The following is a 14819-nucleotide window of genomic DNA, read 5'->3' as shown; positions in this document are numbered from 1 at the left end:
GTGTCCTCTCTCTCGCGCTTCATGGCATACTCCCCCACCTCCCTCGGCTTCGTAATCGTCTCTTATATAATCTTGTTCATTTTCTTTTTCTCGTTCCACTTTTTTTCACACATTTCATTTATTACGGTATTTCATTTGACAGACTTCGATCTCGTCAATAATACCTATCTTCATAATAATTCTTTTCGTGTTCTCATTAATTATACCATCTCTCTCCTGCGACTTAACGTACACCAGCCATGGGTAGAATAATTAATGATGTAATCAGAATTTCAGATTGCGAGATATCTCTATATAGCTATTTGGACTGCTGCAATTGCAGATAACAAGACACGAGTCTATTAACAATATATATTATTGCATAGGAGTACATACCTGCATGGACACTGACAGAATTACCTGTACAGTACACCTATGAGAGAGAGAGAGAGAGAGAGAGAGAGAGAGAGAGAGAGAGAGAGAGAGAGAGAGAGAGAGATGCATATTAGGGGATCGCTCATGATTGCTGACTGCAAATAATGACAATTGTTTTATTGATATATTCTTCCGTTCGCGTAATTAACGTGTGTGTGTGTGTGTGTGTGTGTGTGTGCGATATGAGCGGAACAGTATCATTAGACATAGGCTTGCATTCTTAAAACAAAAAAATGAATAAATAAATAAATAGATAAATAAATAAATAAATATAAATAAATAAATAAATAAATAAATGAATAAATAAATAAATAAATAAATAAATAAATAAATAAATAAATAAATAAATAAATAAATAAATAAATAAATAAATAAATATATATATATATATATATATATATATATATATATATATATATATATATATATATATATATATATATATATATATATATATATATATATATATATATATATATATATATATATATATATATATATATATATATATATATATATATATATTTTTTAAATGAATAATGGGGGCTATCTTTAAAAACCACAGAAATTATAAATTGGGTTCTGATAATGCTTTTCTTAGCTTTGTAGGTGCAGACACTATCAGTAGAATCATGAAAACAATCTTGAAACCTATATAACATCCCTTACATTTTGTTAAAAATGACCCCAGATGAGATTATCTAAAGTTTAACTGAGAACACAAACCGTAGTGTGAAGTTTGTATGTGTGTGACAATAAGGGCAGACTGCAGCAAACCAGCATCAATGACAGCTAGTGGGTAATTGTTGAATTCATTACCCACGAGGCCATGGAGTCGAAAAAAATGCCCCAAGCCAGAGATCTGTCCAGCACATCTTCTGAGCAATGCAGCTCGAAACCAGCTCATCACGTGGAGTGATGCTCAGTGTGGACTGGATGCAGCCATGAGGTAAGGTGGCAGCAAGATGTCAACAGAACTAGTTGTGCAAGACTATGCTTATTAATTTATTACACACACACACACACACACACACATGACAAAGATTGTTGCACCCAAGAAAATGTTATTAGTGACATTTATTATTTGAAGTCAATAGTTATGAATAGCTGAGCAAGAGCCTCCTCTCACTGTTGAAGTTATAAAGGGTTCCTGATCATGACGCCCTTTCTTTCTCTTTCCTTTCCACAGTTAAAAGTAATTTTGACAGGGTCCAAGATATTAGTAAATAATCAACTACAGCTTTCATTTGAGATAAACTTGTTTAATTTTTTCAGATGGGCATTGGTTGCTTTATAGTTAAAAACATTCTGTAAATCTTAAAATTTTCAGTAGTCAAAACTTCTAACACAAGGGAGATTACAAGGAAAGCACATGCTTTCCTTGTACTATCATAATCTCAAGAAGCAATCAAATTTAGATTAAAAGCTGAACCTGTGACATCACAATAACTACTCCTTCAGTGAATCAAATCCAGGCACAAACTTATCTTCTGGAATGAGACATTAGCTACCTGAAAGCTACACTTTTTTTCATGAATACCTAGACTTCTTTTAGGACTGATTATAATAAAAAAGTCAATGTGAAATGTGATGGTATGTGCTTCCACCAACCTGTTCACACACTGCATCACCTCATCCTAATTATTATGTCAATCACATTCATTCACAGCAAATACAAAATAGTTTTCAGGGAACACTTTATTTCTTAAGAGACAATCACAAGTTTTATAAGTAATTTGTGTGAGAAATACATAGGTTACATAAAGCATTTTTTTATGTTTTGTTTGTTTCTTTCTTTTAAACATACATTTATTCATTCATATGTATATTCATTCACTTTATTCCACACATGAAAATTGAATTAAATAAAATACAATACATGTATTTATTTTACTAGAGCCACTCATTCTTCCATTCCTTCATGCACCTGTTATGCTTTAAGCAACATGAGGGCACAGATTTACCTATCCTGACTTCCTGGCACACAAGCAATCACTACTCATCCTTCTGAGAGTTAATCACTTCATATTTCTGATCCCTTCATCAGCCCCCTTACAGAAGGAAGGGAAGAATGGCTTTCCTTGGGGGATAGTTTTTGAAATCCTTCTTGTAAGCACGGTGTTTGCCCAGTGCCCACACTGCCATCTGGTAGAACCCAGCAAGTGCAAAAAGTCCCGCTGGAAACAAAGACAACGGAATTATATTAATTCAGCTTTGTTGAAGACAACAGAATTGTACTAATTCAGCTTTGTTGGAATCTAACAGTCACTGATGAAAGAAACACAAAAGAAATTTCTCACATTAACAAAGTCTTATTTCAGAAGATATCAGTGGTGTGCTGCCTCTATACATATGCAATAAGCACCTTTCCTACTACCTAAGTTTACAGAAATGACAATGAAAAATATGAATAATTCCATTATGATGCCACAGTGCAACACTATAAGACTTGAAACACATGCATCATTAGGCAACAGCAGCCACTTATTTACCACATCATTATGTTATGATGACAACACAGGGTGTGATAAATAATCCATCAGGATACAAGGCTTCCAAGATGAGGCAAGAGCAACAATGTCTGGTTGGGTAGGCCTGGAGGTCATGATGAACAACAATCATCCAAAGACTTCATTGACACAATAACCAATATACTATTAAACTGGTTTATGATCATATTTACTCCAGCAGTGTTGCTCTCAAAAGTTCCTGCACTAGCTCAAGATTTTTTTTTATGTAGAAAAAAAAAAAAAAAAAAAAAAAAAAAAAAAAAAACTGAGATGCCAGTCCCCAAATAGGGTCCAAAGCAGTAGTAAAAAAATTGAAGGATAAGTGTCTTGAAACTTCCCTCTTGAAGGAGTTCAAGTCATAGGAAGATGGAAATACAGAAGCAGGTAGGGAGTTCAAGAGTTTACCAGAGAATGGGATGGATGATTGAGAATACTGGTTAACTCTTGCATGAGAGAGGTGGACAGAATAAGGATGCAAGAAAGAAGAAAGTCTTGTGCAGTGAGGCCGTGGAAGGACTGGGGCATGCAGTTACCCAGATCAGAAGAGCAGTCAGCATGAAAATAGCAGTTGTGGCTTTACTGGATGAACTGTTTACTTCCTGAAGGGTTGGACGTCTATGAAAATATGTGGAAAAGTGCAGGGTGGTATCATCAGTGTAGGAGTGGATAGGATAAGAAGTTTGGTTTAGAAGATCATTGATGAATAACAGGAAGAGAGTGGGTGACAGGACAAAACCCTGACAAACACCACTGTTAATAGATTTAGGAGAACAGTGACTGTCTACCACAGCAGCTATAGAACAGTCAGAAAGAAAACTTGAGATGAAGTTACAGAGAGAAGGATAGAAGCCGTAGGAAGGTAGTCTGGAAAATCAAAGCTTTGTGCCAGACTCTATCAAAAGCTTTTGATATGTCTAAGGCAACAGCAAAAGTTTCACCAAAGTTTCACTTGAGGAACACCACTGTTAATAGATTTAGGAGAACAGTGACCGTCTACCATAGCAGCGATAGAACAGTCAGAAAGAAAACTTGAGATGAAGTTACAGAGAGAAGGATAGAAGCCGTAGGAAGGTAGTTTGGAAATCAAAGCTTTGTGCCAGACTCTATCAAAAGCTTTTGATATGTCTAAGGCAACAGCAAAAGTTTCACCAAAATCTCTAAAAGAGGATCACCAAGACTCATTAAGGAAAGCCAGATCACCAGTAGAGCAGCCTTGATGGAATCCATACTGGCAATCAGATAGAAGGTTGTGAAGTGATAGATGTTTAAGAATCTTCCTGTTGAGGATAGATTAAAAAAAAAAAAAAAAAAAAAAAAACTAGATAGGCAGAAAATTAAAGCAATAGGACAGTATTTTGGGGGATTAGAACAGTCACCCTTTTTAGGAACAGGTTGAATGTAGACAAACTTCCAGCAAAAAGGAAAGATAGATGTTGACAGACAGAGCTGAAAGAGTTTGACTAGGTAAGGTGCAAGCACGGAGGTGTAGTTTTGGAGAACAATAGGAGGGACCCCATCAGGTCCATAAGCCTTCCGAGGGTTTAGGCCAATGAGGGCATAGAAAGCATCATTGCAAAGAATTTTAATAGGTAGCATGAAGTAGTTAGAGGGTGGAGGAGAGGGAAGAACAAGCCCTGAATTGTCCAAGGTAGAGTTTTTAGCAAAGGTTTGAGCAAAAAGTTCAGCTTTAGAGATAGATGTGATAGCAATGATGTCATCAGAATGAAATAAAGGAGAGAAAGAAGAAGCAAAGTTTATTTATTATTGGATAAATATATGACTGAAAAATGGCCTTGAGGATCTTCATAAGAGTTCTTTCCCACATCTTGTTCAATCAACTGAACAGATCAAGGACACAAAAAGGGAGAGGTCTACAATGCTATAGTTCAACAGAATAGACCATGGTATGGGATAAATCAAATGATTGCTGAATATAGGTCTGTTTGCAGATGAAACAGTTCTAGTTACAGAAAGTGACAAACAACAGCTTTTCACTGTTTTTTGACATGTGTGCAAGAGATAGAATTTTAAAGGTGCAAGAGAATGACCTATAGTGAGATGGGAAGATGGTGAGCTGCAGTATGGGAGAGAAAGTGGTGAGAGGAAAATAAGAGTATTGCACCATGCAAGAACTGAAAGAAATTGAGATCTTTCTGTTGCTGTCATCTCCTTGAGTCATTTTTAGAAATAAATGTCAGATATAAGTACACTACAAGATATTGAGAGATACATCATATAAGCTAATGCAGTAGAGGAACAGGATACTGTCACAACTGTGGAGTCTCACCTGGCAGGCACTGTGTCATGGTGGTAAAGGCCAGCCAAGAGCCAAACTCATAAGTGTAGTTGGGACAAGACACAGCATTGAACAACTTAGTCATTGGGTTTCCATCTGGGTAAGGGATCTTTCGCTCCTTAGAGCCAGGAGGTCGCAGGTTCCTCAAGGCCAAATGTATGCTCAGGTTTCCAAATTCACACAGCTGAGTTTGAAAGAAAAACATTCAGGGGTTAATACACATGAAAGAAATACATTTACAAGCCAATAAAGCAGTGTGTGTGTGTGTGTGTGTGTGTGTGTGTGTGTGTGTGTGTGTGTGTGTGTGTGTGTGTGTGTTTTATCAAAAGTGCAATATGGAAACTTAGGACCTTCTGTAAATTCAATACAGCAATATAACAGTGTGCAACATGAAAGAAAGCAAATAATATTCTTCCTTACACTATTAAAACATAAAGATGGCACTGTTCTCTAATAAAAAAAATAAAAAAAAGGAATATTAGGGTGGTTGTGACTGAAGCAATTTATAAAGATGCTACCAACTTTACTAATCAGTCTTGAAAAGCAGGAAGGAATCTAACATTTATATGACATACTCACCAGGAAGGCAGCCAGGGAGACATATAATTGTGTGGTGGAAGGTGGAGTAAATAGTGGGTGATTGATATGGTAAGCCACATAGGCAGTAAAGCCCCAATAATAGGAGCAGTTCTTGAAGAGATTGAAGAGTGGCATGGTGCTGTGAGAGAACCGATGCACAAACTGAGTCTCTAGCAGACGCTTGGCATAGTGGAAGGTCCAGCAGCCAGCAGCAATACTGTGTGGGAGAGGTTCAGACTGGCATTAAGGCATGAAAATAAAGCTTGAAAAAGAATTAAGTTGTCAACAGAAGACAAAACAAATGGAGTGAGTTAGTGGTGTCAGAAACTGTAGGATGGAAAAAAAAACTACTTTATTTTCTCTAATGGTTTTTGACAAAATCTATAAAAGACAGTTAAAATGTTATAAGAAGGCATCACTGCTTCAACCTACATCATTAACTCTGTCCAACTAAAGACACATAAACAATAACTGAAAAGCAGGAACAATATAACTGTGGAAGCAAAAACTTAACTTACTGAGTACAAAGAGATGTGGGGAGGACATCACCAGCCCTGTCCCCATAGAAAAGCCATGGTCGCTGGTACACCCAAAGGTAGATCACCAGAGGGCCAGCATACTCAGCGAAGAATACTGTTGTCCACCCAATCTGTGGGCCGAGGTCCTTGACATACAGCCTGTCATCCTTGGTCTTGATGCCAAGCTGCTGCAGGGTGTCACTGTCCTTCAGACCTGTAAGCACATCACCATCATCTCTGTCAGCTCTCAGCACCTTCAGTCAATCAGTCAATCAATGTCTGCCATACCTTATCACCACACATTTGTGTCAACCACAGCTTTTAGTTAGGGGAAAGATTAAGGTATTTTAAACAAATTTAAGGAAACTATTCTAAAATGTACATATAGTTTGATGCAGTGCCACCCAAAAGTGGTGGCAATCATTTACCTAAACTGATCTCATTTGACTGATAAGTCCCACTCAATGAAAATGAATGTTATTAACAGTTGGGGACTCTCCAAGGATGCAAATGATTTGTTAGTTGCTGCATCTGCTATTTAATTAAATTAATTTTTCTTAATAAGAACTGATTAATTTCCAATACCAGATTAGCTAAGGCTAATCTGATAAGGCTGATCAATATATGTGAGGAAAAAGCAGAAGGAATAGTGTTGGCTCAATGTAGATTCAATGAGACTTACTTTTCCCTTTCTGCTCCATCCTAACCTCCTGGCGCTCTGGGTACAACACCTTCTTCTGCTGGTGGAGACTCTTCTTCACATCCAACACTGTACTGGAGCCTCGCAGCTGTGGACCAAGAGGCAAACTGTTGTCAGTTGCTCTAGCCAATCACTGGGCTAACACACACAGAAACCCATGGAATTACTTTTTTCTTTTTAATTTATCTAGATGGTGTGTAATAGATTATGATGTGAGGGAATACTTGTGAATGCAATTGTGAATGAGAATATAGGCATGCTTGTATATGTCTTTTTTCAGTCCTCTTTCAAGAGAGCAGAGCAGGAACCTCTTTCACTAAAGACAATACTCACAACCAAGCATGACAGAAGTAGCAGCAGAATTTCATGACTTTCATTTTGTTATCCTTTATTTTTTGTTATCGAGAAGCTGCTGTCTATGAATATAAATAAACAGGCAAAGAAGGTATTGAATTTGTATAGATTTGTATATGTACAAATAAAACAAGCACACACCTGTGTCTTGTTTTTGTGCACTTCAGACTGGACAGAACTGCTTGGCTTTTTGTGTGAACCCTCTTTGGGATCCAATGTGCCATAGGCTATATCAAATTCCAAGATTCTGATTTTATCAAAAGATATAAGCAAAATACTATAATTCATAAGGCATGACAGAACCCCTCCATAGATCTCATCCCTAAATAATAAAATAAATTAATAAACTAAATAAATGGATAAACAAATGACTTGCCTTCATATCATGGACAACCATCTTTGAAAAGTAAAATAGCAGCATATTTCCATAACTAAACAAGCTACTCATTATTAGAGGTCTTGTATATACTTTTGAGGGAGTGGTGGGTGACTGGAATTCTCTGCTACAAAGCTGCCTGTGTTTTTTCTCTGAAATCTGAAGTCCTTTGATCTGCTGCCAATCTCCTTGAAAGATCTGACAACTGATAGATTCTTAATAAATCAAAGTTCTCAAGACTGAGGAAAAAAAAACATAAAACATTGTGAAAGTATATGCAGAATGTTACTTGACCTCTGACCATGACTGTACATACCCATACATTATTGCACTCAAGTTAATGTATACATATATTCTCTTTTACATAATTTAGCCAAATCAACACATATACCATATTCCACACAGCCACATTCTCTTCACTCAACATCCCAAGGGCAGAAAAAAATGACAGGTCATCATTCTGTAATCTAATTAAACGTTGATCTTTACAGTGATAAAGTTACGTGGAGATACAGGGATTACTTTCTCCAAGACCTGAGGAACAACTCACCCCCTGAAGGGTTGTGACAAACTTGCCACTCTTGGCATTGTAGATGTCCAGCTTTTGAATCTGAAACAAGACACAACACTTTAATGGTGTTCAACAAACTTTACATTCATATGACACCATATGTACACATTATAAAGTTATGCTTAAGGTGGTGATACAAGAGTGAGGTTTCAAGACACCTCTGGTCTACATATCTATCTCTATACTAGGCCAGCAATCCCACATGGGATGGCCCAGACAAAGCACCACACAGTCACACACACTTCATTCACACTCTTAGCTCCACTCACCACTGGTGGAAAGGGATGGTCTTGTGGACCACTTCTAATAATTTTGACAATCCTTTAAACTGTACTATTTGGGGACTGGCAGCTTCAGTGAGCTCTTCTGTTTTTCTGTCTTTTTGTTGCCCTTGGCTAGAGTCCCTCTTACACTAAAAAAGATAGTCCTGGGTATGGAACTTAGGATAAATGAAGTTACTAAATCCAATACTAACATGCATGTTTCCATTTTCACATGAGAAGCAACTCTCTCAAGCATGGAAGTCTTTGTGGACACAGCAGTTCTCGAATAAAAAATACATGTTTTCAATTGGAACAAAACCTTATCATTGAAAACATTCTGAATCTTTAGTTGGATATATATATATATATATATATATATATATATATATATATATATATATATATATATATATATATATATATATATATATATATATATATATATATATATATTGCATCACATGTGTCCTTTGACTTTCAAATACAATGCTGGATACAGATTAAGCAGCAAGACTGAGCATGCACTTCTTAAACAATTTGAAGTGAAAACTTCAAAATTTCACTTCAGATTGCTGGGACGTCGTTCAAAGTAAACTTTTCATCTAATTATCATTATATATACAGTATATATTTTTTTACATGTTGAGAAATCTGACCAAGGACACCAAAAAATCAGTAAAAACAATAAAATAAATAAATAAATAAATAAATAAACAAATAAATTTAATAAATAACTAAATAAATTAAATCAAAATGCCTACTCACAATTACACTTGAAGAAATAAACATCAAGAAAGGAATCCAAAGAACAAGCCAATTTAGTTTGAGAAGTCTATCACTCCTCTTTTGAAACAGTTGATGTTGAAGAAAAAAAAGAGAAAAAAAGAAAAGGAAGAGAAATCTAGAATTTATCAGTGAAAGGAAAGAAAGAGTTAAGATACTGATTAACTCTTCCATTAATTAGGTAGTCTGAGTAGGGAGTGGGAGTAAACATGGGGTTAAACTCTGAGTTAAGGTTCAGAATACACAGGATTTCCCAAACAGGTTTTACATGAATGTATGACTTGGCAAGCTGCCATATAGTGCCTCAGGCTGACAATACTTCTCAAATGTTCCTCCTCTTGGTCACTTTCTTCCCCACTGAATGTGTACAATTTGTCTTTTTTCATTAGCATTCTCTCTCTCTCTCTCTCTCTCTCTCTCTCTCTCTCTCTCTCTCTCTCTCTCTCTCTTAGAAAGCTTATGATGTGTTTTTCTCAAGTATCTATTATACCTAACCTCCAGATGACCTAGAAAAGTCCTCTGCTTTCTCCCTCACACCTTGGGAAAAAGTAGCCTCAAGACAACTTTTTTTGTGAAGGAGCACCAATTGTTTTTATTGGCCTTTTATTATTATTATATTTTTCATAACTACTTCCTGCCTTGACATTGACAATATCCCACTAGTATCCCTTTATAATTCTTGCCATTCACTTTACCTATCATTATGTCACTCCAAAGAATGCATGTTATTCTTGTCTACTCAAATTTGAATAATAGAAAGTTGTAGCCTTCCTAAACAGTACTCGGTCATTCCATACTTCTGTCTTCTTTAATATGATAAGGTTGATGGGAGGGGACACAGAATGAATGACTGCCTAATCATGAGACAGACAGACAGACAGACAGACAGACAGACAGACAGACACACACACACACACACACACACACACACACACACACACACACACACATCTCACAAAGCCTTCACAAAACATAAAATCTGACAGGAAAAGGATTTAGGTGTGTGTGTGTGTGTATATATATATATATATATATATATATATATATATATATATATATATATATATATATATATATATATATATATATATATATATATATATATATATATATATATATATATATATATATATATATATATATATATATATATATATATATATATATATATATATATATATATATATATATATATATATATATATATATATATATATATATATATATATATATATACACACACACACACACACACACACACACACAAGGCAAAAAATTATAAGGCCAAGTGAGCTATAAACATCTCAATCAAGACAAAGAAGATGAAGAAGAAGAAGAAGAAGAAGAAGAAGAAGAAGAAGAAGAAGAAGAAGAAGAAGAAGAAGAAGAAGAAGAAGAAGAAGAAGAAATAAATAAAAAAAGGTTGGAAGTCTGTACCAATTACCATACAGACCACCTGTGCATGTATGACCTACTCTTTCCATATTATGTTATGTCTGGGAAGGAAAAAAATACTGTGGATATGTATACAAAATGAGATTCCAATAATTATAAGTTTGATTTTCTTAGCCACTAGTTTGCTTCTTATATCTTTTATCACATATTCTTTCTATATTATGCAATGCCTGTGCATTGTATTGTGAACACATATGCAAATGAGATGCTAAGGCATTAATTTATTTTATATCATTTGTATTTCACTGCTATCATTGAATACACTGAACTCTTTTTAGTCTTAATATCTGACTGTCTGATAATGGCTCCAGTGATTAAACTATTGTGACGTGATAACACTTCACCTCACATCTCAAGGGAGGGGAGGTAACTTGAAGAACTCCCAGTGATTAAACTATTGTGACATAACACTCCACCTCAAACCTTGAAAAGCTGCCAAATCACATACATCCTCCATGAATGACTGCTGTTGCTAGGTGGGTATTCTTCCTTGTGCCTCAATACCAATGCTGAATATTAATCAGTATATAAAAAAAGTACAGTGCAATGAAGTTAATGTCTGAACTGCAAAATAATAAAGATATTTAAGAAAGAAAGTTCTATGCTTTCTATTGCAGTATTCTTCAAGAACCATAGTAATTTATATACATCAAAACAGTATGTATCAGAAAGGTATGTATTTTTTTTTAACAAATTCATTTGTTCTATGCTTCTCATTGCTCTACTCTTCATGAATCACAAGAATTTGTAGATATCAGACAGAGCTGGTAGCAATTTAACTTCAGTGTTGCTTGTCTTCCCTTACCTCAAAATAATAGAGATATGAAACTTTCCAGCACTATTCAATACATACCCACCACAGAATAAGCCTGACTTCCCTTCCCTCTGAGGAATATGAATATGAAACTTTGCAGCACTGTTCTCTTAATGCATACTGACTGCAAAATAAGCCTGGCTTCCCCTTCCAGCACTGTTCGTTATTCAATGCACAATCATGGCAGAATAACCACTGAAGGTCATTCCATCACCATCCTGGCAACTCAGCAAACATTAAAGCAAAATACAAGTCATGCAGTGTGTATTCCTCTTTCTTTTCTATCACTGCTACAACCTTTACTGTACATGATGTTATAAGTATGGCCTCCTCACATACTACCTTAGAAATAAACAGGTAAAACAGTACTATATTTGACTTATATTGTAAATGACACAAGTATCAAGATATAATGTGTAGTATTGTTAAATGTGTGTCTAGTAACTTCATGCTTCTTTTAGCCTGGTATTATTTTTGTTACTTAAGTCTGAAGGGCCTAAGGTTACTTTTCCCAATACATATGTGTGAACAGTGTGAAAATACCTATTATACTCAGTTCTCTTATTGTTCTTACATCAGTACCTACATAACTTGACCTTGCCTCTACCTTTTTTTCTTTCTTTTTAAGTGTGGCGAAGGGCTAAAAAAAGCAGAATAAAAAAAAAAAAAAAAAAGGCCCACTCTTCTGGAATCAAACAATTCATGCAGGGAAGCCAGAGAACATTCATCTGACTACTGATCTTTCAAAAATTTATGAATGAGGCATAGCAAACTTAATTGTTGTTAAATGGCCAGTTTATGAAAAAAAGTCTCCCAGATTTTTCCAGTCATAGCCAATCCCTTCAGCCTCAACCACAGGATCATTTTAAGGCTCTCATCCTACACAGGGCCACAAGCCACTCCTGTTTACCTGTTTATCTTCAGGAATAAATCTCTCTGATCTTAACCTTCTCTTGAAGCTTCTAACTGTACAAGTGCTTATTCCCTGACTTCTATGCCACTCATCTACTACTCTCTCTACTCTGTTTGTGGGGAGGTGTTTTGTTAGTCTCTTTTTCCAAACCTATATTCTTCTTGCTTGAATCCAAGGCCACAAGGCTTGACCAATGCACTTGCTGCTAAAACTGCTAAAATTTTATCTATTATGAAGGAAAAAAAAACTGAAGAAGAAGAAGAAGAAGAAGAAGAAGAAGAAGAAGAAGAAGAAGAAGAAGAAGAAGAAATAGGAAGAGGAGGAGGAGGAGGAGGAGGAGGAGGAGGAGGAGGAGGAGGAGGAGGAGGAGGAGGAGGAGGAGGAGGAGGATAATAATAATAATAATAATAATAATAATAATAATAATAATAATAATAATAATAATAATAATAATAATAATAATAATAATAAGAAGAAGAAGAAGAAGAAGAAGAAGAAGAAGAAGAAGAAGAAAAAGAAGAAGTAAAGGAAGAAGAAGAGGTAAAGAAGAAGAAGAAGAAGAAGAAGAAGAAGAAGAAGAAGAAGAAGAAGAAGAAGAAGAAGAAGAAGAAGAAAACAGGAAACCTGAGAGAAAATATAAATATAAGACCATGAAGAAAAAAAAAAAAAAAAAAAACTGCCAGAGTGAGTGTAAAAACAATAATAAAAAATATTGACCAGGATGTGGTTAAGAAAAAAATAAGCTGGAAAAAGGGCAATAAAAACAAATGGAGAGAGAGAGAGAGAGAGAGAGAGAGAGAGAGAGAGAGAGAGAGAGAGAGAGAGAGAGAGAGAGAGAGAGAGAGAGAGAGAGAGATTGTGCATGGGTTTATTTACTTAAATCCTAGTGGGAAAGTGAATCTCGGCACACTTCATTGCTGTCACTGGGGAAAGTTTAAGAACGCAGAGTCATGTATGCAGCAAAAATAGCATATTAATGTGCTTACATTCTTATTAGTGGACGACAAAAATAAGTGAACAAATAGATAAAAAGAAAAAATATTCCCTCTGTCCCTTGCTTTCTGTGTGCATGGTAGAGAAGAGGCAAGCTTGACAGGTGAGAATAAGACTATTGGTAATAAGTATGTTCAGTGAAGCAATTATGTCTTGTAACCTGACAAAACAGTACCTATGAGATATTATATTAAAAGCACTTCTTCATTTCAGAACATTATTATTATTATTATTATTTTAACCATATCCTCTTCAATATGTGATGAAACTTTTTGATACTGATAGATTCTGCTGTGTTTTGAGAAGATATGACCGAATATAGATTGTCATATCCAGCATCCTCACTTCCACACACTTGAATAATATAACCCAAAACACATCAGTAATAACGGCACAGTCACTTATACTGTGCTAGGTAAACAATGAATACACAATAACTATGACACGATAAATCATTCATACACCAAACTGGACTGTATATATAATTAATTTGCTTGGACAAATAATAAAAAAGACAAGGCATAATGATGGATTTCAACAGGTAAGACTCACCAATACACATGAGACTGCCTTCATTTAAGCCACAACACCTCATTTCACAGCCAAGGCCTCACAAAACACACGGGCACTATAGGATATGATCAGAGATGAATATCACCTCTAAGTACACCACAAAGCAACTTCCAAATGCTCATTCTACCTCAGTTTAATTCATATAGACACATACAACCCATTACGTGTATTACTTTAGAATTAGAAAAAAAACCGGGGCCTTATCCCCCCCAACAGGTTACAAGCACAAGTAACACAAACTACAAGAAAAACATGGGTCCATTTATCCTTAATAACATCACTGAAATCTCGTGGATGTATATGCACTAGTAGTAAATAAGATCTGTAGGCCGGAGAGTTGGTACGGAAGGTAATAGGGCACGCCTACCTCCATGTTGTCACCTGGCTGGCGTCCTCCTCACACTGGGGTGATCTGCAGACGACGCGGCCGCCGCAGCGTGAGGTGAGTGGCGAGACAGGCTTGCTGGGAGAAAGTTATCTCTCCCTCTCTTTCTCTCTCTGGCCCGTATTCTTGAACGCTGTGCTTTCTCAGCAAGGATTTATCAAAGGCCATAAATACGATAACTTAGGTTCTCATGGGTGTGTTTCCTATGTACATGTTAGGCTATCAACAGTCACAAAACCATACCCTTGAAAACATCAATAATCTTCATTAAAGCCTGAGAATAGCTGAAATGTTTGACAATACGGAACTCTCTCAGTTTACA

The 14819-nt window shown here is 35.7% G+C and overlaps 1 protein-coding gene across 3 annotated transcripts; it reads right to left on the bottom strand.

Moving 5' to 3' along the window:
- Positions 1-2097: 2097 nt before the first annotated feature.
- Positions 2098-14607, bottom strand: LOC135099111 (probable very-long-chain enoyl-CoA reductase art-1). 3 transcript variants are annotated; one of them, XM_064001547.1, is made up of 8 exons: positions 14480-14599; positions 8298-8357; positions 7513-7618; positions 7000-7105; positions 6318-6531; positions 5800-6016; positions 5212-5404; positions 2098-2591 (listed from the first exon to the last, which is right to left on the bottom strand). In XM_064001547.1, the coding sequence occupies exons 2-8, from the start codon at positions 8333-8335 to the stop codon at positions 2467-2469; spliced, it is 999 nt and encodes a 332-aa protein (XP_063857617.1). In that variant the 5' UTR covers positions 8336-8357; positions 14480-14599; the 3' UTR covers positions 2098-2466. The 3 variants fall into 3 exon arrangements, with proteins under 3 accessions (XP_063857617.1, XP_063857625.1, XP_063857623.1); XM_064001555.1 differs by lacking the exon at positions 7513-7618 and having other exon boundaries at positions 14480-14607; XM_064001553.1 differs by lacking the exons at positions 7513-7618; positions 14480-14599 and adding an exon at positions 14092-14130.
- Positions 14608-14819: the final 212 nt, after the last annotated feature.

This window comes from Scylla paramamosain, chromosome 4 (assembly GCF_035594125.1).
Source record: "Scylla paramamosain isolate STU-SP2022 chromosome 4, ASM3559412v1, whole genome shotgun sequence".
In the NCBI taxonomy this organism is placed as follows: Eukaryota; Metazoa; Arthropoda; class Malacostraca; order Decapoda; family Portunidae; genus Scylla; species Scylla paramamosain.
This window is presented reverse-complemented; position numbering and strand designations above follow the sequence as displayed.